Source organism: Zalophus californianus, chromosome 14 (assembly GCF_009762305.2).
Source record: "Zalophus californianus isolate mZalCal1 chromosome 14, mZalCal1.pri.v2, whole genome shotgun sequence".
In the NCBI taxonomy this organism is placed as follows: Eukaryota; Metazoa; Chordata; class Mammalia; order Carnivora; family Otariidae; genus Zalophus; species Zalophus californianus.
The window spans coordinates 14,114,877-14,141,326 of record NC_045608.1 but is presented as its reverse complement, the minus strand read 5'-3'; the positions used below and the strand labels follow the sequence as shown (position 1 = coordinate 14,141,326).

The window sequence follows — 26,450 nt, the reverse complement described above, 5'->3', positions numbered from 1 at the left end:
GAATGTTCCCTGTTGCAGTTGTATGTCGGGCTTAGTTTTCCGGTAGGGTTTCAGTTTGCTCCCTAAGGGTGCCATTTCTCCAGGAATTGCTGTAAAATTGTGGATGGGAATCTCTGGGGTCACTTGTTACATCCGAAGCTTTGGGCAGGTCACTTAAGTGTTTTGAAGCTCTGTGTCCTCATGCACAGAGCAGGGATCTTACCCACCCTATGGTGGGTTTGTTGGGATGAAGTGCGATTGATAACCTGATGCACAGTAGGCACTCAGCAGGGGCTACTTGACGTCCCGCCCCCTCCCAACCCCCCCCCCCTTTTAGAGCCTGGGGTATTCACAGTGCTGGGTTCCCAACAGGGGGAGATCTGCCGGGCCTGGGCAGGGGTGGGGGTTACCCAGTGAAGTGAGCATGTCCTGAACATCCAGACAGACCCTGGGGCTTCCCCGAGCCCATCCCCAGCTTTGCCAGCATACAGCTGTTCTGCCATCCTCGAGAAAAGGTGTCATTTCCATGCCAGCACTATGGTGCCAGCCACCCGCAGGCTGTTATTAATCATAATAATAACCTTAATGAAGATGATTTGAGTTTGTCACTAGTGGGCCCATCGCCATGGGAATGGGACATCCCCAAGTGTCTGGGTCAGGCCTGGCATCCAGCCCCCTCCCAGGCGTGTGCCCCCTCCCACACTGGGCTGATGGCTAGGGAGTGGCCAGCACCCCTCCTGGCCCAGCCTGCAGTTGCAAACCTGCACTCAGCCAGCAAGTCCAGAATAGGCAGCAGGGGCGGTCAGAAAGCAATCAGAACTGGGGTGCTTTCTCTTTTGGCAGCAGCACCCCATCTGCCCTCAACCCCTGGCCTGGTTGTGCCCAGAGAGTGTTGGGTGGCTCAGGCCATGGCCCTTCCTTCTTATACGGTGTTCTTACTTTGAGCTGTAGTCTCACTCCATCTCTGAGTCCTCAAGATGTAAACATATCCATAGGTAATAATTCTAATAATCCTATGGCCCTGGCAGCTGACACAGCCCTGCACCAGCATTGTGTGAGATTAATGTGCCCATTGTGCAGATGGGAAAGTGGAGACTCAGGTCTGCTCAAGGTCACATGGCTAGCAAGCAGCAGATAGGTCTTTACGTTCCTGCAGGCATCCCCAGTTCTGGAAGCAAGAACTCATTGGGCCCTGCCAACTCAAGGGCTTGCCCATGGATTTGGGTCTGCCGTGTAGCAAGTCCTATGTTACTGATGCCGAAAGACTGAAACTGGGGCCATTTCCTTATTTTCTGTATAAATGAGAACAGTTGGGACTCTCCTGCCCCCTCCCCAGGGATATTTGTGATGTCTGGCGACCTTTTTAGTTGTCACAACAGGGGAGAGCGTCAGACTGGTATCCAGTGGGGAGAGACCAGGGATGCTGCTAAACGTCCTACACTACACAGAACAGGCCCCCACCACAAAGAATTATCCGGTCCCAAAACTCCTGGGACCTCTCCTTTCAGGGTTCTGTCCTCCCCCCGACATCTGGTCCACAAGATAACTTTAGGGATGACATGAATAAGCATTTTTCATCTTAATTTTAATGTGTACTAAAAAAGTCTTAGTTCCCATGTATGGTCATGGTAAGAAGTAAATGAAAAACCTCATTTACAAATGAGGTTTACTACAGTAAAGAGTAGTCAAGAGCAGCACCCTCCAACGGCCCCCAGCAACATAAGGCTATGTAATTTTAACTTTGATTAAAATTAAATAAAATTTAAAGTTCAATTCTTCAGCTGCGCTAGCTGGATTTCAAGTGCCCAATGGCCATGATGGCTCGTGGCTGCCATATTGGATAGCAAAGATGGAGAACATTTCCATCACCGTGGAAAGTTCTGTGGGATGGTGCCACTCTAGAAGTGTTCAGATAGGGCAAGAATCATTGTCACGGGGTATGAATGAGTGCAGTTCAAGGAGCAGCGCATCACACCTGACATAGCCCAGAAGCCACCCTAGGAGAACTGTAGAATCCAGCCAGCCCCTGGTCTCCACATTCTGGAGGCTCTGGACCATCACGATCTCACTCCTGATGGTTGGAGATATCCATCCACATCCCCCATCACTGCCTCCTCTCCCTATAGTAACTGGCCCTTTCCTGGGAGTCTTGAATCAGTGGAAACCTTGTAGGAGGTCTGTTCAGATTTCAGTCCCAAATGGAAAGCTCTGTACTTATGAAAGTCTTACCATGTGAAGATAAATACAGATAAAATTTTATCTAAAGTGAGTTCCCTCTTATCTTTGACACATTTCCCTGTTTAAATTTTTTCGTATAATGCTTGTCACTATCTGTATTTTTCCTATTTATTTAAATCGTTTGTCATCACCTTCCCCTACCAAAGCATAGGCTCCAGGAGGGCAGAGACCTTGCTCATCTCCTTCACTGCTGTGTTCCTGGTGCCGAAAACAGAGAGCTTAGGTACAGCACGTTCTCCAAAAATACAGTGAATCCTCATTATTCATGGACTCCATATTTGCGAATTTGCCTACTCACTTAAATCTATTTGCACCCCCAAATCAATATGGCACCTTCGCAGTCATTCACGGGCATGTACAGGGTGGTGAAAATTTGAATCACCTGATGCATATGTTCCCAGCTGAGGTCAGACAAGGGGATACTCTGCATTCTTGTTTGAGCTGTCATACAGAGATGACCGGGGGACAGAGATGGGAGGGGACCATGCAGTGCAGGAAGCCCTGGGCCCCGGGGCCAGTGGGACAGAGTTTTGCAACTCCGGCACGTGGTTGTGGGGCCGCCTCAGACACATCACTCAACACTCCTGAGCTTTGTTTTCTCTTCCGTAAAATGATGAAAACAGAATGTACCAGGATGAGTTGTTTTTAGGTTTTAGGTTATAATCCATGTGAGGTGTGTGCATGAATACCTATTTCCTCTAGGAGCAATGATTCGGTATTTGCTAATTCACTCTTTGCAGAGACTTTATACAACAGAACTGCCATGAATACCAAGACTCAGCTGTATTGGTTGAATGAATATGCAGGAGGGGGTGCCTCAGAGGCAGAGGGACCCGATGATGGTTTGGGTGTTGAGTGTCTCCCTCCCAGACCAGTCTTCCCTGTCCCTTTCACTGGGGCTCGGCCTCAAGTACAAGGGCAGGGGGTGCCCAGGCAGGGAGATGCAAGAAAGCCAGTGGAGGTGGTCCAGAGACTTGGGTCAGTGCTGGGGGACTAGTCCTCCCTGGGCTGTGAGGTGGGGCTCCCTCTGTGTTTTGCTTCTCCAGGCGGGAGGACAAGCTACGCATCCAGAACGGCTGGCTCTGCCACCTGGCACCAGAGATCATCCGTCAGCTGTCTCCCGACACAGAAGAGGACAAACTCCCCTTCTCTAAGCACTCAGACGTCTTTGCGCTCGGGTAGGTGGCCCACGCTAGCTATGGAGAGCCCCAGCCCAGGCAGAGGGACATTGCCCAAGCCTTCCTTCTCTCCTTTTGGAAGAGACGGGGCACCTATCTGCTGGGTCCTAGGTGGTCAGGTTTCTGGGTGAGATTGGGGGTACCCAAGTGGGCTGTAGTAGAAAGAGTGACCCTAGCAAAACTTCATGCTGGGTTTCTAACTGGTTATGTGACTGTGGCGAGTTACTTGGCCCATTCATTCATACCGTTAACAAATTATCCAAAACTTGAGGGCTTAAAGCAACATTTATGATCTCAAGTTTCTGTAGTCAGGAACTTGGGTGGGGGTGGCTTAGCTGAATGGTTCTGAGCTGGTTCAGGATCTCTTGTGAGGTTGTGGTCAAGATGTGGGCCGGGGCTGTGCTCTCATCTGGAGGCTTGATGGGCTGCGGCTCCACTTCCAAGGGGGCCCCCTCACATGGCAGTTGGCAGGAGGCCTCAGCTCCTGGTCATGTGGGCATTTCCATAGGCTGCTTGAGTGACCTCACAACACGGTGGCTAGAAGCCGCCTTGCCTTTATGAGCTGGTCTCAGAAATTATGTATCCTCACTTCTGCCACATTCTGTGTGTTAGAAACAAGTCACTCAATCGAGGGGCGGTGAATGAAGCTCTACGTTTTGCAGGGAGGAATATCAAAAAATTTGTAGACCCATTTTTAAGTCACCAAAGGCCCCTACTCTATCTTTTCTAGTAGAAGACCAACAGGGAAACAGTCCATTTTTGCGGAGTGTGATAAATGCTATGCTGAGGGTAGACATAAGACTGGGCGAATAAAGGAGAACCTAAATCCAGCCTGGGAGATCGGAGAGGGCTTCCCGGAGGAGGTGACTCCTGAGCCTAAGTTAGAGGTTGAATATAAGTGGGCGAGATGAGGGTAGGGTGAGGTGTCTAGATAGAAGGAACATGTGAAGAGGCCTAGGATAACAGAAAACAAATTGCCCACAGTGGAGGAACACGTGGGGAGTGGGAGGGGGAGGGAACGGAGAAATGGAGAATCAGGAAAAAAGGAGCTGGGGGTGGTGATAGGAGAGACCAGAGAGGGAATCGAAGTGACTCCTACCGGGACTAAGAGGCTGAATTAAGGAGTTTCTACTTCATCTTCACAGCACTGGGGAGCCCTTGATGGTTATTAAGCAGGGGAGTGATGTAATCATACTTTGAGTTTTAGAACAATCACTCTGCTGTGCTGAGAATGGAAAGGATGAGCTTGGGAGGTTGGGTGACCAATCCCGGGGGAGATGGTGGCATTCTCCACCAAATCAGTGGGTGCTAGTGGGTTTGGACCCTAGAAGTGGACATAAGCATTTTAGGGGGTGGATGAGATGGGGTTTGATGACAGGTTGCACGCAGGTGGTGCCCAGATACCTACCTTAAGCAACTGGGTGGAGACTAGTGTCATTCACCAAGGTAGAGACACCGGAGGGTCCGCCTGGGCTATGCTGAGACGGCAAAGAGAGCACATTTGGACACAGTGAGTCTGGGCTACCTTGGAGATGGCCAATGGAACCAACCAGAAGGCAATTGTATCTACATAGCTAGAATTTGGGAAAGAAGAGTTTAGGGCGTCTCGGCAAAGAGAAAGTGCCCTCATGAGACAGAACGGGATGGCTTTGCAAGTATAGAGAAGGATAGAAGATGCAGGGATGCAGCCCCAGGGTGCAGGACGAGGGCTCCAAGAGGGTGCGTCTGGGAAGGCTTCTAGGCTCCCATCCCTCAAATAGCCATGCTAACCCTCACCTTACCGTGTCCACTGGAGCTGTTGCAAAGATTGGTGGTTACAAACAGAGACAACACTGGGGAAGCTGTTTGGGAAAGTTGCAACCCTGCAGATGTGTGCAATTAGACTTAGCGCCACCAAGAGTTGTTAGAGAGACTGTCTTCCGTGGGAAAGTACCCCTACTATGTCTTCTCTGTAAATCTCAAGAAGGGGGGTATGGGGGGACATTTGCTGGCCCATCAGGATTCTCGACGTCTATCACTTGGACCCTTTTAGACGTTGTCATTTGCCCTGATTAGTGTATGCCCAAAACTTTATCTAGTTAGATACTGTTACCTGAAACCAAACTGCAATAATTAAGTTGGTATATTTTAGTATAAATTTAACAAAAGAAAAAAGAATGTAATTAACAAATGTACCAAAGTAAGTAATTGGTTTTCCACTGGAGTTTTAATCTTTAGCAATTTATTTTTTTCTTAGTGTGAGTTTCTCTTGGAAGTTGGGTTTGAAAGGAAGTTTTAATGAGGCTTTTATTCCTAACACTGCTGAATTCCAAGGGACCTGGCGCTCTTGGTTTCCTGCCAATTAGGTGCATCTTGTTGCTTGGGAACATCATGCTCAGGCATGATTTTGAACAAAACTGGACTTTTAAAAGCAAATTGAGCACCGTGTTAAGGTTTTTGTGGGTGCTGTCTCCTGGAATTTTCACAGGCACCCAGATGACAGTAGGGAATAGGCTTGGGCAGCTCAGCGGCTTGCCTTATGGTAATCAGGGGTGGATCTGGGAGTCACACTTGGGACATCCTAACTCCAGAGTTGGAGGGTTTAGCCGCGGGGACCTCAGAGTCATTTCACCACGAAAGCCCTATTTCCCTCAACTGTAAATAAAAGGTAATAAACCCAGCGAGGCGCCCTGAGGATCGAGCGAGGAAACACCTGCACTCAAGCTCCTGCTAGGCTCCCTTGCCCCTCTCCCACGAGCCCTTGCCTGCAATCTGTCTGCGCCTCCTAACGCAGGCCCCAACCATCAGCTGCCTGGTTGCCCCCCTGCCCCAAATCCTTCACTTACAATTATGAAGGACTCTGGAATAGGATTGAGTGTAAGTTTCTTGTAGCTTAATGGCCAGTGGTGCAATTCTGTAGTCAGATCAACCGGATTCAGCTTCCGCCTGCACCTCTTATCTGCTGTGTGACCCTGGGTAAGATACAGAAGCTTCCCGAGCCTCAGTTTTCTCTTCTGAAAAATGGGGATGACGATCGTGCCTCCTGTTTGAAAATGTAGGTCTTACTTTTATTCGAATATGATGATAGCAATAAAGCAGGAAGCAACTGTCATTGGAAAGATGGTTTGTTGTTCATGGTTTTCCAAAGGAGGGGGCACATCAGGCCACACGGGGAAAGCACCAGGGTCAGGAGGCAGAGCGGGCAGGAGGAAAATGCGGGCAAGAGCCTTTAATGTGGTTTACTGAGGGAGGAGCCCGGTGAGGCGGGGTGAAAAGGCTAAGATTGCCTAGTTTGACTAATTTAGTGGGCTCTGGGGTGTGGGGGTATCCTGGGTAGGGTGGGGAATATTGGTCCCAGTGGAAGCCTAATGGAGGTGGGGGTGGGGCTTTGGATTGGTTAGTCTGCATATGAAAGGCACACTCGCAAGAGAGTCATTTACTCTCTCTAGGAATAAGCTGGCCCTGGGGAGAAGGGCAGCCCCTCCAAGGTCAGGGAGGCCCCCAGATGTGAAATCATCAAAATAAGAAGGCATGCTTCTTACACCGCCCCCGTAATCATAATAAATGCAAAGGGCTTAGAATAGGGTCTAGCGCGGAGTAAAAACTCACTGTTAGCCGATTATTACGATGGCAATAGTCATCATCTAGCGCCTTACCGTGACAACTTCCCAATCATCTAACTCAACACCCCAACACCTGAGCATCACCCCTCCGAGCCCCAGAGGGATGAGGGTAGGGGAGAGAATAGGCTGAGAAGTGGGACCCTAGAAATAGCTGGTTTGACAGAGTCCTCTGATCAGTAAAGATAACAGAGCGCTTCATGTTTTTTAAAGCAAATTTGCATAAATTATCTTAGCTTAGAGGAAAGATCATTTCCTGAGTTGGGGAATTTTGTTCCCAGTGAGCTGAGACCTATTCCCATGGTACAGCTCAGCAATTCCCCAGCATCCTGTGAGCACCCCATGGCATCTGCCAAGGCCCTCCCTGCCACTCATACCCCCCAGCATCTTTTCCTCACTACTCCATGGGATGCCTTATATTTAGAAAACAAAATTATTTTTTAAAAAATCCTATGCTATCACCCAGAGTTAGCCATTGTTAACATTTTGCTGTTTCTCTTTATTCTCCTGCCGATACATATATAATTTTTTAAGAGTAGGTATTACCTTATATACAGTCTTTTGTCCTGGTTTTTTCACTTAAAATTAGATATTAAACATTTTTTCATGTCAGCAAAATTTCATTGAGATGTTTCAATAATAATATCATATTCCATTTTGTTTTATGGATTTGCCATAATACATGCAACCTGTTCCTTTCATTGAACAGTTGTGTCATTTCTCCTTTTTTGGATATTATATATAATGCTGTAGAGAATATCCTTGTAAGTGATTTTTGTATCTCTAAAGTATTTCCTTACAGTGGTTTCCTAGAATTACAAGTCTAGGGTCAGAAATCCTAGCCACATTCTATTACACTTTTGGGTTCTAGGTTTTGACTCATTTTAATTCAGGCACCAGGAAAGGACAATCAAGGAAGCTTTAGGTGCATCCCAGCTAGCAAAACGCTAGCTTCTAAGGCATCAGGGAAGCTTTAGGTGCATCCCAGCTAGCAAAACGCCAGCCCTGTGAGGAAGAAACTAGAAAGCAGAGGGGTTAGCCAGCAGCCTGGCTGGGTGGGTGTGTGTCGGTGAGGGGAGACAGGGTCGTGAGTGACATATCACATCAACAACCCCTTTAACAACATCTGCCAACAGCACAATTTGGTATGAACTCCACGCCAGGGAGTGGCCTTTCAAGACCCAACCAGCAGAGGCAATAATCTGGCAAATGGGCACAGGCATGAAACCCAACCTCAGCCAGATCGGCATGGGAAAAGAAATCTCGGTAAGTCCTGGGACACTGCCAGCTCTGGGGGACAAGGAGAGAGGTGACACAGTTCAGGGCCGCCTTTTTCATGTGTGTTAAGGTTACAAATGCTTCCCCACAGGGTGGCACAAAAGCCTGTCCACAGCCTTGTCAGATCGTGATTTGGAGCTTAAGAGGTGAAGTTTCTGAACTATGCCTGCAATTCAGGTTCCCGCCTCAAGGGCGCAGTAGCAGCACTTGGCCAGACTTTTCCTAGCAATGGGTTGCTGTATCAAGCAGAACCAGTGAATCCCTCTTTTTCTGTTACTTATAAAAGATATTCATTAAAATATTATCCATACTATGATTCTAATTTTATTTGCTTCTACATAAAGATTTTTAAGTCATGATCCAGCTCAGAACAAGATATATACAGAGAAGCCTGAGTATAAATTAATAATCACCCCCTAAAACACAGCAGGAAGAATGCTGTCTTTTGATCAGAAGACAGATAAGTCAGGGAAGGAGTAATTATCTGATATGTTTTTAAGGGTTACCTGTATCTAGGTTTCCTTTCTCAGGTGAGGTGATTATTAAAAGTAACTTCCCACTCTTTGAAGAGCATTTAAGGTTTGGGGATATGGATAGAGACCTCAGGCTTCACTTTTCTCCCTCCCTTTGAGAAAATAAATGGCCAAGAAACTCCTTGGGGAGCATTACTGATCCCAGTGTATCCTAGACCTTCTAGAACAGGACCTACCTAGTTTGCTAGATGGGCTCATGAGTTGGATGAGTGGAAGGATGGATAGATGGATGGAAGGAAAGACAGATGATAATTGATGGATGGATGGATAGATAGACAGATAGATAGATACAGATGAATGCATGAATTGGGATGGATGGATGGATGGATGGATGGATGGATGGATGGATGGATGGATGATGGGGGAATATACAAGTGGGGCAAATGGGTAGACAAATGGACAGACCCAATGAGATGCCAAAGGGTATCAAGACATCACCATTTACATTAAATCACCACATGTTGGCTTCTTTTAGGACATTCTTCTCTTTTGCTGGGCTTTTGAACAAGAAGAAAGACCTACCTTCACTAAGCTCATGGACATGCTGGAGAAACTGCCAAAGCGGAACCGCCGCCTGTCTCACCCCGGACATTTCTGGAAGTCTGCAGAGTAGGTGTTCTTCTTTAGTATCTCTCTCCACAGCCTTTGTCCTCTGGCCTTTGCCACCTTTTTGCTCCCCTCCCTGGCGCCTCTGCCAGCCATGTCCTTTCCGTGCACCCACCTCCCTCCCCCGGCCACCAGCCTTCCCTGCCGGGTTCCTGTTCAGGGGAGTCTATAGAGTCCGCCATCCAGGGCCTGGTCCCTGTTGCTACCATGGCCACCTCCTTGTCTATCTCTTCCTGATAAAGGTTGATGCCCCAGTGAGTCTGATCATCAGATGCAAGGTGCTGCCCTGAACCCACCAAGCCCCTATGTCTGCTACTCCAGGAGGCCTGGCTTTCAGGAAATCTACCCCCCAGGGCCAGCAACCTCTCCCCACCATGGCATCTCACAGCTTTCTCTGTCACATGAAGACGAGGGCAGGGAAGGTTCTCGGCTCCTCCTGGCCATAAGTGTCTCTCTGGCTTCCTCATTGGAGGCTCTGTGCCCCTCCTGCTTCCATTCCAGGAAAACACAGCCCTGTGCCCAAGCCCACACACAGAGGCAGACTTGGGTACACACACACACACACAGAATTACATGGCACACCAGAGCACACCAGACCCAGGAGGCCTTCGGCTATCCCTGCCCCCACCATTTGAGCTTGCTGAGCCTGGAGAATAGGATCTCTCCTTCCCCCAGGGGCTCAGCCTTTCCTTAGACAATTGAAAAGAACACAGACCTCCTGTGCAGACAAACAGGGATTGGAACCTCCACTCCATCAGTTCGTAGCTGCGTGGCCTTGGGCAGGTTACTTGGCCTCTCTGAGCAGCAGTGTCAGCCTCCAAAGAATGAGGGAGATAGGCTCCAACGGGAATGTGGGGAGGATACCGTTAGGTCGGGCTCCGGGGCAACTGGGACGGTGTTCCCCCTGTAGCAGGCGTTCCGTGTACTTGAGCAGAGCACCAGCTGCCTTCTGCTGGCCTTCCAGGACTGGGAATGGCTTGAATGTGAAAACAGACGGAGGGAGGCTTTAACAAGCGAGGACTCTCTCCAGCTAACCGAGTGCAGGCAAGTTGGCCAGTGAGGGTCAGAGCTCTGGGTGGGGTCCCAGGAGTGCCCGGTGTTACAAACCCCAAGTGTCATTTGGGCCATCACCCAGTGGCATCTGCTTTCCTGGGCGTCAGGGAGGAGAGAGCAGGAGTTAACTGAACAGAGGGGCTTAAATCTCCCCGGTTGGAGGGAGAGCAGGGGCCTTCTTTTCTATTTTTTTCTGTGCAGTTGGGCTGAGAAACAGGGACGTAGAGACCCTGTGGTCTGGCAGGATGGGATTTTAGGGTCAGTGAAATTTTCTACTCATTCACTTCTTTACTCCGTCTGTGTGTCTTGAGTACCTTCTCTGTGCCGGACTCTGTTCTAGGAGTGCAAATACAAGGGTGAATAAAGTCAGTCAGCATCTTGACCTCATAGGGCTTACCTTCTAGAGCAGGTACAATAGGCAGGTAAATGTGTTTTAAAAGGATCATCATTTCAGGTGAAGTTGTGTTGAAAAGACAATGAAACAAGTTTGCGATAGTGATGACTGGGGGCTTTGGGTAGAAGGGAGGGGTCCGGGAATGCCCCTTGGAGGAGGTCATGTTAAGACAAAGCCCCTGGGAGGAAGCCAGGCCCCCACGTGGGAAATCCGAGCCCTCCGGGTGGGAGCGAGCATACAGAGGTGGCAGAACAGATGGGAAGTGGGTACGACCAGGCCATGGGGGGTGGAAGGGAGAGGAATAGAAGGTGAGGTCTCAGGGGTGGCCAGAGGCCAGGTTGGCATGGTAGGAGTTGGGGTTTATTCAGAGGATGAGAGAGTATCGCAAAAACTTTTGCAGAACCGGAAGGCCCCCGAGAGGCCACGTGGTCCCACACCTGCCCTCCCCCAGGGTCATCCACTGAGTGAAGGTCATGGGGGATGTGGAGGGCTTCTCCTTTGTGGAATAGCTGGTATTGGGCTTGGGGTTCCAAAGATCTGAGGGCAGCTCCCACTTCTGTCCCTGCCCACTTTGTCACTTGTGGCCCTCTGTTTATTGCCTGGAGTGGCCATTTTCTTGGCCAGAGATTCGCCATGTCTGCCACAGGCGTAGGAATAAGGCACAAACACCATACACATTTGCATCCATCCGACAGGTAATCCCCAGGATTTTTCTGCTTTGACCCCGAGAAACAAAAATGACTTCTGTTCCCTTCAGGCTTCGATTCATAGTGTCTTTTCATATCCAGAGAGGGATTACCTATCGGATGGATGCAAATGTGTGTGGTGTTTGTGCCTTATTCCTACACCTGTGGCAGACATGGCGAATCTATCACAGCACATCCACCATCATTCAGCTCTCTTGCTAGCCACCACCAGTTACTCAGAATCAATGCATAGGATGCCTTCATTGGGCCTTCCAGGTTGATCCAACCTCCTCTTCCGTCTGGAGGAACTATGGCCCAGAGACATTCAGAAACTCAGCCACATCTGCCTGGGCTGTTGGCAAAGCTGGGAACACAGGTCAGGTTCCAACTCCCTAATCTGACATTTTCTCTCCCCACGACATCAGCCCCTGTGGTTCCCTCGGCCACACTCATCTGCCTTTGAGATGGTCACTCCAGTGGTGTGGTCAGTAATGGAGTCCTTCCGGAAGCCTGCGTGTCATCAGGGGATTGGCTAAAGTAGGTCCTATCTAGGCCTTGGTAATCCATGGAGGGGACCAACCAGGAGGTCTCTGCTGCAGCCAGCGTGTCACAAGGACGTGAACGGCTAACTCCAAACTTACCTCTGGGGTCTTGTGTTTCCCCCCTCCAATGGATCACACTTGAGGAGCTGGGGTTTCCAGAATCCCCGTATGCCTTAGCACATGGTGAAACAGACCAAGATTGGGACAAGCCTGCATTCCAGAGCAGTGAGTCTTGAAGTTTCATATGCATCCCAAACATCCAGGGAATTGCAGATTCCCATGCTTTAGGTCTGGGACAGGGGGCAAGATTTGGCCCCAAGATGATGCTGGTGTTGCTGGTCCACCAACCACCCTCTGAGTAGCGAGGATCCACACCTATGCTGCCCAAGAGTAGCCACTCCCCACGTGTGACTCTCGAACTCTCAAAATATGGCGAGATGAGATGTCCTGTGAGTGTAAAATCCACACGAAATTTTGAAGACTTAGGATAAAAAAAGGGGGGGGGACATAAAGTAATTTGTCCCATTACACAGATAGGACTGGTGATACGTTGAAATTCTAGTGTTTGGGATATATTGGGTTAAATAGACTATACTATTAAGTTCGCCTTTTTTTTTTTAACCTTCTAAAATATGACTAGAAAATTTACGACTTCCATGACGGGTGGCATTTCTTTTTTTTTAAAAAAACAGCTTTGTTGAGATACAGTTCACATATCATATAATTCTCCTTCTTAAAATATACAACTCTGAGAGTTTGGGTATATTACATTATTTTTTAAAAATTGTGGTAGAGAGCCACCTGGGGGGCTCAGTCAGTTGAGCGTCTGGCTCTTGCTCAGGTCTTGAGATCAGGGTCATGAATTCAAGCCCCGTGTTGGAGCTCCACACTGGGCATGGAGCCTACTTTAAAAAAAAAATTGTGGCAGAATATATATAACATACAATTTGTCATCTTAGTGGCATTGATCACATTCACAGTGTTGTGCAACCACTACCATTTCCAAAGCCTTTTGTCCTCTCCAAACACAAATGGTACCCATTGAACTTTAACTCCCGGTCCCTCCTCCCTCCAGCCCCCAGGAACCCCTCACCTACCTCCTGTCCCTGTGAACTTGCCTCTTCTAGGTATTTTATACACGTGAAATCCTACAGTATTTGTTCTTTTCTGTCTGGGGTCTTCACGTAGCATGTCTTCAGGTTCATCCACAGTATGGCACGGATTAGAATGTTACTCCCTTCCACGGCTGAGTACTATTCCATTGTATGTACATGCCATGTTTGGCTTGTCCTTCCATCTGTTGGTGGATCCTTGTTTGTTTACACTCTGGCCGTTATGAATAATGCTGCAGTAACAGTGGCATACAAGTATCCGTTGGAGTCCCTGCTTCCGATTCTTTTAAATAGCGCTGTATGTCCATTGCACGCCATTGGTCTAGATCATCTCCACAACCATCAGCATGATCTCCATCATCTGGGTACCACCTATCAAACGTGTAATGGGTACTGTGTCAAGCATTCTGGCTGCATTGTCTTGCTGACTCCTTGGAGCTCCCCCTAGGAGGCAGGCACTATTACTTTTTTACTTAGAAGAAAACCAAAGCGCAGAGAGGCTAAGTACCTCCCAAGAGGTCACACAGCTAGTAAGGAGAGTAGGCCTTGGAACCCAGGTTGGTCTGGATCCTAAATCCATGATCTTGATCCCTCTACTCTGCGGCTTTCTACACAAAGATTACCCGTGTACCTTCAGGGTTCTTTCTAGAACCATGCTGGGAGAGCGGGCACCAACATCTGCCATGATTGCCCAGATCCTGGCTCAACAGTGGTCAGCAAAGCCTCTGCTTATAACAGGAGTGTATGGTGTGGGTCCTGGTCTCACCTCTTCTTCATGTATTCCCAGCCCTTAGAGCATGCTCAGCAACAGCACGCGGCGGCAGCCCTGCCCACGTGCTGAGGACCATCCCTAGTCCAGAGGCTACCTGCTCAAGTGGGAAGAGTTCTAGGTTCCAATCCTGACCCTGCTGCTTCCTGGCTGTGCAGCGTTGGGCAGAACACTTAACCTCTCTGAGCCTCCATTTTCTCATCTGTAAAAGGGGTATAAGCTGCCTATCTTGCCGACTATTCTCAGGTTTAAATGAGATCGGTACGTAGTAGGACCTCAGTATAAATGGGCGTCCCTTCCACCTCTTCTTGTGGACAGGAACAGCTCATCCCAAGCCTCCTGGCCCACCGAGAGGGTGCTCATTCACCAAAGATGGCATTGCTGTATCCAGTGACCTCTTGCCCTTCTCTTTTCTCCCCACTCCAGGCTGTGACCATTGGACAGAGGGACAGCGCTCAGCTGCCTCAGCCCCCGAGCCACCTCTCCTTCCCTGCTCTGCCCTCTGCCAGCTCAGGAGGCCAGAGGCTCACCGTCAGAGGGTACCGACCCCGGCCGGCCTGGGAGCACTGCACGACTGAGCTCGGCAGCTTCCCCACTCCCCAGACCCGTGCCCTTTTGCCCGGGGGAAGGTTCGGGACCCCTGCGCTAGGACTTACCGGGGCCAGCCAGGGAGACGCGGGATTGATCCGTGCGGCCCCGGGGCTGTGTCAAGAAGAGAACTGGAGGCTGAAGGTGGAGCCCCTGGACCAAGGAGGCGAGAGCAGGAGGCCCACGTGGGCAGGCTCACAGGACCGGTCTGTGTGTACGTGTGTGGCTCAGTGCGCAATGCTGTTTGCTCTCGATCCCCCGTGACAAGCAAGAGCCCCCCGCTGCCCCAGCCCTGGAGCACCCCTCGGCTGACTTGGTCCCTGGGTGGTGGGTCCCAGCTGCACTCTCTAGAAAGATGGGGTGGGGTAGGGAGCTGAGGCCACAGGGCCAGGACCTGGGCCGGGGAGCTCAGCTGTTCCTTTGTAAACATCTGTTCTCAGAAGCTCCCACCCAAGCCTGTCACGATCTGTGGCTCCTTTGCACGTGGCTCCGAAGTGCACAAAACAGTCTTGCATGTCCTTGAGTTCTGGGTCTCTCTGGGGCATGGTTCCCCATGTCTGCCACCTTCTCCTGTTCTGTGAGGGCGCCGTCCCTTTACGCCTTACTGCTCCCATGCTCCCCTGCCATTTGAAAAGCACAGTGGCTTCCCGGCCAAGTGGACTTCTGGGGGCTCCTTGCAGCTCACCTTCATCCTTGACACCCCCCTGAAGTCTGGGCCCTGAGAGCTGGGGGTCTGGGGAGGAAGTTCTAGAACACTCCTTCTCTCTCCTCCTGCTCTGGCATTGACACCAGCTAAGTTTGTCCACCACAGTGACAGGCGCGGGTCCCTGATAGACGTGTGTTGGATTATATGACATATGCACGGCACCTTGTTTTGCAAAGGATCCCCCCGCTCTTTTTTACCCTTAGTAAGTCCCCTGGGGGAGGTGAGGAGGAAGGCTGTAAAGGTTTTGCGTTCTCAGCTCCAGCCTGGTGCTGAGTCTCAGAGTGGTTTCCCCATGAGAGGTCTGTCTTGTGCTTGCTCAGTGCTCATGCCTTCCATCCCTCCCTCTCTCTCCCTCCTGGGCTGGTGGCTTTTCCCAGCCACCTTGGGATCAAGTGTGCAGGAAGGATCCAGGAAGCAGGTCGGGCAGTCAAAGTAATGCAGTGAGCCTCTTGTCTTATGTTCTTATGTTCCACCCCTTATGAGGGGATGTCTTCTGTTCCCAAAGCCCATCTGACCTGGCACCAAAAGGAAACCTGTCTCCCAGCAGGGCGGTTGCAGGGCAGCTGGGCAGCAGGTAGGATGCCCAGGGTCAGCCCACAGCCTCTCTGTCCTCCCTGGGCACTGCCCAGGCTTGATTTTCTTCTGGTCACTACCTTATCCTGACGTCACCCTCCCAGAGAGGGGACCTAAGACTTCAAAAATCCTACCTGAGCTCAGACTCAACATCCTGTGTGGGGGGTCTTCCCCACCTTGGGTGATCTCCAGGCTGATTCATGCTCTGGGAGCCAAGCCTGCTTTCCAAACTGGGAAAAATAATGAGATAGTCATGCTTCTGGAGCCTCTGGCCAGGGGGTACCCCTGAGCCTCCTAGAGGGCCTTCCTGAATGGGCTCCCACCTGCACAGGACCAGAGACTAAAGGCCCCCCTGTGGGCTAGTGGGCTAGTCCTAAGCGGATGTACCTCTTCTGAGGACTTCTATTACTGTGGCTCCTGGCTCAACACTTGTGTGTCTTGGGGCCGTTTTATACATACCTGCACAAATCCCAGCAAGCCAGCTGGTGGACCAACCCCGAACATGGGCTTGGGCCTGCCTCGGCTCTGCCCACCAGCTCCCCAAAGGCCTGAGATCCAATCCTGGCTCCTCTTTAATCCAATCAGGACTTCTGGGGTCCATGGACCCCAGTCTTTGTCATGGACCTGAGTGTGGGAAAGAAAATGAGGCCGGGAAGGAGCAGGCCGGACACAGCTACCCTGCAGCTGAAACGCTCACCAGGACTGCTCCCTCCTGCCGCTCTCATTTCCAGAATTCACTCACATGGTCCCCCAGAGCCTTTGGCAAGACCCGGGGTAGGGGGTGCTCCAAAGGCTGATTTTTCCATCTGTTCACGAGAACCAGCTTAAGATTAAGGACAAGGTCTGAGGGATCCAGGGGGATACCCCAGCCTTCCTGTCTCCCTAGGAGTTTCTCTGCTTTGCAAAACAGGGTTCCTTGGGTCTGTCCTTGGCCCCATGTCACCTGCTCTTGACTTTTCTCCCTCTTCACACGTCCTTACTTTGCCCAAACCTTCCTCAGTCTCCAGCAGCCAGGCTTCTGAAGCCCCTCCCTGCCACCCTCCTCCTGGTGACGCCACCCTGAATTGTTTAGAGGGCACTTTTCATTTGCAGACATTGCAATTCAAGGAAGAACCAAATCTCTGCTTTCCCTGCTGACCTCAATCTTATTCATGAGTCAAATATTGGGAGGAGGTCACATTCATTAATCTTTTGCAAGGAAGAAAAGAAAAAAAGGTGGGAGGTGTGTGTATGTTTACATAGTCATTGCCAGCTTCGCCTATGACTCATTCTATAGAATCCACACAACAAAGACTGTGTGTGTGGGTGTGTGTGTGTGTGTGCGCGTGTGTGTGCGTGCGTGCGCGCTTGTCCCCGTCACCGCTGTGTGCAGGTGCCCTGTGCCCGACAGCGAGTTGGTTATCCCTGGGCCCTGCTCTGAGCAAACCCTTACCTACACAGGCTTCCCAAGTGCACCAGTCCCCAGGGTGAAGATGCCCCGGGGAAGCCTTGACCTTGCCTTCTTTGAAGGGCATGTGGATTTGCACCCTTGAATGCCACCCAACTTCCCAGGCCACGTGCATTTCCTGCAATGGGGCCCCCTTTCCAGGGGGCACCCCCTTGGCCATATGTGGGGATATCCCCATGCGTGAAGCTGGAGACTCAAAGTCTTTACTTAATTCTGTTTCATCCCGGTTTTCCTTTTGCTGGTCAAAGGGGGAAACCCCATCTTGCGGCAGAGCCCCTGTCTTTCTGGCTTCTTGGTCCATAGGAGCCCTGGATTGATCTCTGACAACTCGACTTTTGTGTCCAGGATACCTGGTCCTGCCCCTTTCCCACCCCACGCCCACAAAACCAGACTTCATCTCCTCCCACAGGTTTTGTCCCCCGCCACTGCCAGTGGCTGATCATCTAAGGAAATGGTATACGTTTAGCCCAGGCCCAATCTCCGTCTTGCAAAATCTAGAACTGGGGTTGGCAAAGTATGGCCCAGGGCCATATCCAACCTCCCCCCCCCCCCCCCCCGCCGCTGACAGTTTTTACGTTCTCTAATTGAGGAAAAACCAGAAGAATATTTCATAATACGTGAAAACTCCATAGAATTCAAGTGTCAATAAACGAAATCATATTGGCCCGCGGCCGCCGCCATTCATTTCCATACGAACTACGGGGTTTGTGTCCTGGTGACAGAGACAGTGTGGCCCATAAAGCAGAAAATACTTCTTTTTTTTATTTTTATTTTTTTTAAGATTTTTTAAATTTATTTAATTGACAGAGAGGGAGACACACACACAGCGAGAGCAGGAACACAAGCCGTGGGAGCGGGAGAGGGGGAAGCAGGCCACCCGCCGAGCAGGGGGCCCGATGTAGGGCTCGATCCCAGGACCCTGGGATCATGACCTGAGCCGAAGGCAGTCGCTCAACCGACTGAGCCACCTAGGCGCCCCGCAAAAAATACTTCTAACCTTGCCCTTTACAGAAGACACTTGCCAACCTCTGATCGAGGGGACTGTCTCACTCAAGAAGAAGCCAACTTGCATATGGCTCCCAAGGGAGGAACGTGAGCCAGGCTGGGAGTTAGAGGGGCAGAGAACTTGTTCCAGGGAGGAAAGAACTTTCTAACAGCTTGCCCCAAGATGCGAGATGGGCCGCCTGGGGTAGTGGGAAGCTCCCTGTGCTTGGAGAGGGCTGGGCAGATGTGGAGACTGCCTGGTGTGCGTGATAAAGAGGGAATTCAGGCTTTGGAGGGTGGGAGGACCGGTTATATTTAAGACCCTATTAAGCTCAGGCTGGCGTGTAACAAAATACCGTAGGTGGGGGACTTCCAAAGCAGAAAGTGATGTCTCACAGTTCTGGGGGCTGGCAATCCAAGATCGAGGTGTCAGCAGCAATGGTTTCTCCTAGGACCTTCCCCCTCGGCTTTCAGTCAGCTTGCCTCTTGCTGTGTGCTCACGTGGCCTTTCCTCTGGGCACACACAACCCCGGTGTCTGTCTCTCTTACGGGACACTAGTCCGACTGGATGGGAGCCCATCCTTATGACCTGATTGCATCTTAATTACCTCTTTAAAGGCCCTCTCTCCAGATACAATCACCTTGGCGGTTAGGGCTTCGACCTAGGAATCTGGGGGGCTAGGGGGAAGTGTGTATCGCGGCCAGGGGCACAATTCCGCCCCTCACGAGGACCCTTGATATTCCTGAGACTGTGATTGTAGGCACCTTCTGGGCGACACTCCTAGTCCTGGCTTTTGTTCCCACGCTGTGCTCAGCCTTGAGTCCCCAGATTTGCCCTCCCCGTCCCCATCCCCTGCCAGGCTTCCCTTCACCCACCCCCACCTCTACCCGCCCCCCAAGGGCTGGTCCTGTTCCAGATAGATCCTCCACCACCCAAGACCCTCCCTCTGTGCTCATTGACCAGGGCCGCCACAACAAAGCCCACAGACTTGGCAGCTTTAAACGACTGGAATGCATTCTCTCACGGATCTGGAGGCTGGAAGCCTAAAATCAAGGTGTCGGCAGGGCCACACTCTGATCCCCCCTGTGCAAGGGAGTCCTTCCTTGGCCTCCTTAGCTCCTGGTGGGCTGCTGGTCATCCTTGGCACTCTTTGGCTGTGGATGGATCTCTCCACCTCTGACTCCAAACTCACGTGGCATTCCCGTGCGTCCGTCTTCATATAAGGACACCACCCTACTCAAGTTTGACCTCACCTTAACTAATTACACCTGCAACGACCTGACTTCCAAGTAAGGTCACATTCTGAGGGACTGGGGTTTGGGACCTCAACGTGTCTCTTTTGTGTGTGTGTGTGTGTGTGTGTGTGTGTGTGTGTGTGTGCGACCTGACTTCCAAGTAAGGTCACATTCTGAGGGACTGGGGTTTGGGACCTCAACGTGTCTCTTGTGTGTGTGTGTGTGTGTGTGTGTGTGTGTGTGTGTGTGTGTGTGTGAAGTGGACACGATTCAACCCATAACACCCTCTAAGGAGCTTTCTCTCATGCCTTGACGGGTCACCGTGGTTCTTCCAGAGCAGACCTCCTGGGAGAAAGGTCCCAGAACCTCTGGGCCATGAGGGTCAGGACTCTGATGTTGCGCTAATCAAACCTGACACCTTCATCCCTGGGTCCGATAGTCCCGATGTCATCTCCACGGGTGGGGGTGGGCAGCCTGTCTGTTGTGTGATGCTCACTTGACCATTGAATGAGTGTGTTTCAGCCCAGTCTGAAGTGGTTGGTGGCTTGACATTTGCTTTTATTTCTGCTCTTGCTCAGCGGCAGAGGAACTGAGCGTGGCGAGCCGTGTGCTTTGCTGTATCCTTTTTAGGCTGTGCCTGTGAGGTTTTGAGCAGGCTCAGGTGGATGTTCCCCCCTGGGCCCCAGCCCCCGCTAGCCCCCCGCTGCCGCCGCCGTCAGCCGCCCGCACCTGCAAGGGAATAGTCCTGACCTCTGAGGGGAAGGAGAAGCAAATGCAGTGTGGGCTTCCGAACCTGGGGACCAGGGTCTTGAAAGTTCTCGTTCTCCCTGACTCCATGTCACACCGAGGGGGCCACCTTCCTCTCTAGTCACTGCTCCTGATGATCAGCTCAAATGACTGGTTCCTGTCTTGCGGTCCTACCAGCCATGCCATTCTCTAAACAACTGGGGCAGAGAGTCAGGGAGGGGTCTTACTTGGTATACTGCCTGGCACATAGTAGGTGCTCAGTAAATGCTTGCAGAATGCAGAGATGGGGCGAGGCACTGGCACAGGGGGCCAGATGCCCCTCCTTGCAGGGAAGGTGGAGGGGCTCCACAGGCGGGGTTGGGCACTAATGGGATTCGCACAACCAGGCTCTGTGCTATGGATCCCCCATCACCCCGAATGAATTTGCCAAGTTCCGTGGATGTGACTCGTAAAGAGACCCGTTGGCCAGGTGTCCCAGGGCACCTGAGCCGTGAGAGGCAAGAGTAGTGATCCATCTCTTACAGCCTCTGTTCACTGAGCACTTACTATGTGCCGGGCCAACAGTCCTGGGAAATACGTACCGTTATCCCCATTTCATAGGTGAAGAAACTGCAGGAAATGCAAGCCAGCCTATTAAGAGGTAGAGACAACATTTTAAATATGAGTCTTTGGCCTCATGCGTTCCTAGGAACCCACCCCCGTTTGAGTGGTTTATGCCCCACTGCCCCCTGGGAGGTTACTGTACCAGCCTCTGTGGTCATGTGTAGCTTGTAAGCAGGAGAGAGGGAGAGAAAGCAGGACGTGGTTGAAGGAGGGTACGGGAGAGGGTGGGGACCCCTGGAGGAGTTGGCATGGAAGCTCTCAGTCTGGGAACACCAACAGGCTGCCAGCAACAGCCCAGGTTTCCAGGAAGTGTGCGTCTGGGTTGACAAAGCTGCTCTCCTGGGTCCTTCCAGCTCCCCTGCTGCAAGCAGCCTGCACCGTCAGCCCGGCCCTCTGCCTCTCTCATACTGGACTGGATGTTTAACTGTGATCCCCTGTCCCCAGAAACTCACCAGTGAGTGCTCCTCCCTCTCAGGGGTGGGAATGGCTCCTTCCTTCCTGCTCGTAGAGATCACACAGCCCTTTTCCCTAACACCAAGAATACGAAGGATTCATCTCCATGGAGTTGAGATGGTTGCTGTCCTTCTATTGAGGACCAAGCTGGAGGAAATGGGCTTTGCCTGGAGCTTGCCTGATCTAGGTTAGGCCCAGTTTACCAAACATGTTCCATAGACCTTTAATAGCATAGCAGACTAGATGAAAATAATGTTGCATTATCAGAAGGGTCCTGGGACAAACATGCTTTGGAAATGCTTAGGCAAACCAAGATTAAATTTTTTTTTTTGGTTGCAGGACTTATCAGAGCGTTTAACCACACTACTGTGTGGTTAAAATCTTTTAAAAAGGCTGACAGCAGGCTGCTCTTCCCAAGCTTTCCCAGGCTGGTTTCTGAATCCACAACAAGATTAATCTCTGTGAGTTTGACTTGATATCTTGCACAGTCCTTTGAGAGCAAAGGCCAATGTGCTGGTCCACAGAAAAGAGCAGCTGATCACCAACCAGTATTTACAGACCACCTGCTCAGAGTTTGCCTCCCCGGGAGGCTGGCACTGTGAATGATGAACCTGGAAGGTGAACGAGATGTATCTGGGCAGAGAGATGAGGCTGGGGATGGCCACTGGTCACCAGATGCTCCTGCTTTTCCATTCCATACTGGTAGGAAATGCTGACCCCCAGTAAACTTTGCCCCCCCACCCCACATACTCTGCCCAGGCCTGCTGATGGGAGACCCCAGTTCCATGCATGTGGAGAGTGGTTCCATGCACAAGGATGCCACAAAGTAGAAAACTCTGGCTAATTGTGTCTTTCAATGGAGGGGTCAAATCTTCTGTGTGGGGGTGACTGTCCCAACATACCACGGCTTGATGACCAATGTGGAAATAATAGATAAGTCATGCCCTCAGGGGCACCAGCTAGGTCTTCACCAGAATTTTTATCTCAGCTAGGTTATTGGGATGAATATCTAGAATGATCTATAGCTAGAAGATCTGGAAGAGTGATCTAGTCCAATGAGGACAAATAGGTGGCCATTTCTGCCACCGTTGTCCCCTCCTGTACTCTTGGCAGACATTACTAATCAATCACAGCACACCTTTCTGCTGAGCACAGATGCAGCCTCAGGGCATCAGAGGTACCACTGGATGGGGACGTGGGTAGTTTATTTTCAGTCTGGAAATTTGGAAAATGCAGAAAGAAAGATTCTGTCCTTAAGACCCAGGGTATGATCCTATTTGGTAATCTGCCTGCTTGGAGAGACATCATTTATCTTCCAGAGAATGGCTTCTCCTCGAGGCCTGAATGCTGCCTCCAACCACATAACAGCTGGGCTGGAAGGCCTGGGGACCTTAAGGAAATATAGTTTGTGTGTACGTGTGTGGTATTAGGCAGGGGAGCAGGAAGGACTGTTCTTGGAGCCACTTGTAAAAGTTTCTGTGCTTCAATCTGGACATCTCTGAATTAAGGAATGTTGCATAGGGAGGGTGAGGAAAAGGAACCTGACTCCAGTTACTTTGGGTTCCTTCCTTGTAAGGAAGGCTCAAAATCAAATTTTCACCCAGGTGGAATTCCCTGGGGGTCCTAGTGGACCACCAGCTCTGCTCCTGAGCTCTTGAATTGCCTCTAATAAGCAGCTGAGTACTTTCTGTCTGCTGCCTCTTAGCTTCCTTCCTCCCCTTATCCTCCACCACCACCACCTCCTGCCAGATAACATCTCCCCCGGCCTGGCCCGTGAGCTGAGGAGAAAGTCACACAATAGTAGGGACGAAAAATAGCTGCCATGTATTCAGCTTAAATTAGCTCAGAAGAAAGGCTCCCTCCCTCCATTGAGCGGGCAACAATTGTTTATGCCAACGTGCTATTTGCATCGTGCCTTCTTAGATTTGAAAGTCTAATGATTAAAAACAAATCTTAGTTTTTCTTTTTCACCACTTAAGGAAAAAAAAGGAAAAAAGAAAAACCACCAGCTTGGCTAGTTCTTCTCGTTTAAAAATACCCTGACTTCCAGAGCTAGAGTGAGGATTTTGGAAAGCCTGGGGCTCGGATAGCAGGAAGAAACACAGGCAGACAATAGATGGAGAGGCCTTTCCGGAGTGCTAAGTGATGAGCTGGTGAATGGGGGAGAGGGGTCTTTGCATCCTCATGCAGATGCCAACATCCGGGTCAGTTCGGAATGCAGCGGGCTTATTTTGTCATTGGCCATGTATTCGATGGGTTATTTATTGAGCATCTACTACATCTTGGACCCTGGGCATTCAGCAATGAGTGAAACAAAGAGCTTAGAGTCCAGCAGGGGAGGTGGACAAGGAGCCGCCCACAATATATGAATCACAGCTCACGGAGGCTTAGGGAAGGAAAACCAACAGCAGGCCAGTAACAGGAGATGGGGAGGGGGGGGCGGTTCTGCTGTGGAGGAAGCAGGTGCAATGGTCTTTATGAGGAGGTGACATTTGAGTGGAGCTCTCAAGAAGGGGAAAGAGGAAGGCATGATCCTTTTAGGCCGGGGTCTCTCAAATACGGCACTGATGATATTGGGGACCATTTGTCGTGGCGGGGGCTGTCCTGTGCGTGGCAAGATGTCGAGCAGCCACCCCTGGCCTCTCCACACCAGATGCCCATGGCACCCTCCCTTTCCTGCCACCCCCAAGTTGTGACAACCAAAGATGTCTCCAGACATTGCCACATGTCCCCTGGGGGGGGTGGGGTAGGGGGTGGAATCACCCCTTGTTGAGAACCACCATTCTCGACAGAAGCAGCAGCAAACACAGAGACCCCAGGGGTGGACGGAGGCCATGGCCAGTGAGCAGGGTGGACAGGGGATGAACTGCACTGGGCACTGGAGGCCCGAGAGTTGGAGCATCCAGGCTGGGGAGGGTCTCGAAGGTCTTTTGAGGGCAAGGGCAAAGCACCAGGGGGTTTCAGGAGTACTGTGTCGCCATCTGATCTTCACTGGTTTGAGCCAAGGCGTGAGGTCTTGAGTGTACTGTCTCCTGCCCGGATCACTGGGGTCCAGATCCAGCTTGTGGCCATCTGCAGCCTTGCAGAGAAAAAGGAGATCGGACAGAGGGAAACAGGAAAACTCAAGGAGGAAGATCCTCAAGTGACGATGGCACAGAAATGGGTTTTAAGAGGAACATTTAGCATCTTCAGTGGCTTGAAGGCCGCCTAAGGAGGGAGGATGTTGACTGGCCATTCCCCATCTACACGCACAACACAGGCGTGAAACCCCAGCTCATGGGGTAGGAAGTGACCCTCAGGCTCTCCCCCCTTTCTTCCATGGTGGTCCACTCCACCCTCCCATGGTCCTTCGAGGAAGCTGGCTCCTCTCCTTGACCTTGGCCTCAGGCTGCCCTAGTGCTGCTCTCCGGGACCACTCAGGGAAGTCCCCTCTGTCTTCCCCGGGGAAGGAGAGTCCCCAGATATGCCAGCCTCCTTCCAATCCCCTACTTCACTGTTGAGGCGAGAGTTAACACAGCTGGCTCTTGTCGAGAATAAGCAGTAAAACGGGATGGTGTGGGTGAGAGGTGGCAGCTGGATCCTGTCCCACATGGCTGATGGGGGCATGGCGGCAGGCAGTGGGTGTGGTCGGGCTCTGTGGGGCCTGTGGCTCTACCCCTAGAATCCGATCCCACCGACTCCGGTGATCCCAGGACTGGGGAAGCAGGGCAGCCAGGCACGGCAAAAGGACCGGGGCTGGGAAACCTGTCTTGGTGAGCTGGGGATACTTAGCCAAGCACCTTCCAAGAAGGATGCGGAGTCGACTGGGGTCCTGTTCCCTGCGGGGGGTCCGACCTCTCCCCACCCCAGCCCTGCCCGGCTTGGGGGCAGTGGCCGCTTCAGTGTGTCTTGGACAATTAATGCAATGCATTGGTCATCCAAGATTGTAGCCATTTTCCTTTGTTTATTTTTCTATCTGTGTTGCTAATAATAATAATAATAATAATAAAATGGGTACATATGAACTCGTGTAAGTTCAAGTAACTGCTATGTAGCTACAGTGTAGACACCAGGCCACCCTCACGGACTGGTCCAGCCACAGCAAGCCTCCCACCCTGGCCTGCTGGCCTCCCAAGCAGCCTCCTACGGAGCACTGGGCAGCGCCCTGCAAATCCTGGGCAGGCAGCTGGGCAGTGCCTGGCTGGAGCAGGCGCTGAGGACGGGCATGGCCAACACGGGCTGCCTGGGGCCCGGCCTAAGCACAACTGTGAGATGCACAACGTCTTCTCTGGCTCCTTCCTCCCCCTTATTAAGCAGCCCTTCCCTGGGGCCCCTGTGCTCCCTGCCCGAGGGAGTGCTGTAGATTATTCCTCTCCCTGCCCCCACACGCACTTCCCAACCTTGCTGTCAGGAATAAATCCTCTGAAAGCCCCAGGCCTGGGCGCACAGCAGCCAGAAGCCCAAATGGCGGAACGTCAGGCATCCGGTCACCCGAGTGGGTCCGACACCCACTGCTGAGCTGTGGTTCAGCTGAGCGCCCTTGCTCCCCATGGAGGGAGATCCACGGGGAACTACTGCTACATCATGTTCCTCTAGCACCCCCGAAGCTCCAACTTTTTGGCCTATTGGTGGATTTTAAGTGCCACCATCTGAGCTGCTGAAAGCTTCTAGAACAATCTTCCCCATATTTCCAAGGCTTGTGTCCCCAGCCACGCTCACTGCACCCTTCACTGACCCCAGCACCAAGCAACCCTAATGCCTTCAGTCCAAGACTGCATGTCATATATTCATTCAACAAGTATTTATTAAGTGCCTCCTGGGAAAATGGGAAAGAAGAGGGGTGCCGGCCTCCAGGGAACCCCTGAGTCTAGAAGAGGAGAGAGACAGGTCCTGAGAGAGATCCTGAGACCCCAGAGGAGCCCCCAACCCCAACAGGGACCTGCGAGGAAGCGTTCTCAGAGGAGGGGACTTCTGCACCTTGTCTTGAGATTTGAGTAGAGGAGTGGGAGGTAGGGAACAGTGTGTCGGGTAGAAGGAACAGCCCATGTGCGGAGGCAAGATCATGATTTGTTGAAAGCCCGACCCTGGGCACTTGTTCTGTTCTCACCTGCTTTTCCCCCAAGCATGGTGTCAGGTCCTGGGAGACTCCATCCCCAAATACAAGGTG

General features: G+C 51.4%; 1 protein-coding gene across 3 annotated transcripts in view; it reads left to right on the top strand.

Annotated features, from left to right (window-relative positions):
* KSR2 (kinase suppressor of ras 2) overlaps positions 1–18,125 on the top strand; it is a 411,509-nt gene extending 393,384 nt beyond the window's left edge. For 2 of the 3 annotated variants that reach the window (XM_027576790.2, XM_027576788.2), the window contains exons 17-20: positions 3,264–3,395; positions 8,131–8,260; positions 9,281–9,414; positions 14,394–18,125. In XM_027576790.2, coding sequence (XP_027432591.2) covers positions 3,264–3,395; positions 8,131–8,260; positions 9,281–9,414; positions 14,394–14,400 — 403 coding nt within the window. In that variant the 3' untranslated portion in view covers positions 14,401–18,125. Of the gene's footprint in view, positions 1–3,263; positions 3,396–8,130; positions 8,261–9,280; positions 9,419–14,393 lie in introns of those variants that run through there. The other variant, XM_027576789.2, reaches the window with a different exon arrangement.
* Positions 18,126–26,450: the final 8,325 nt, after the last annotated feature.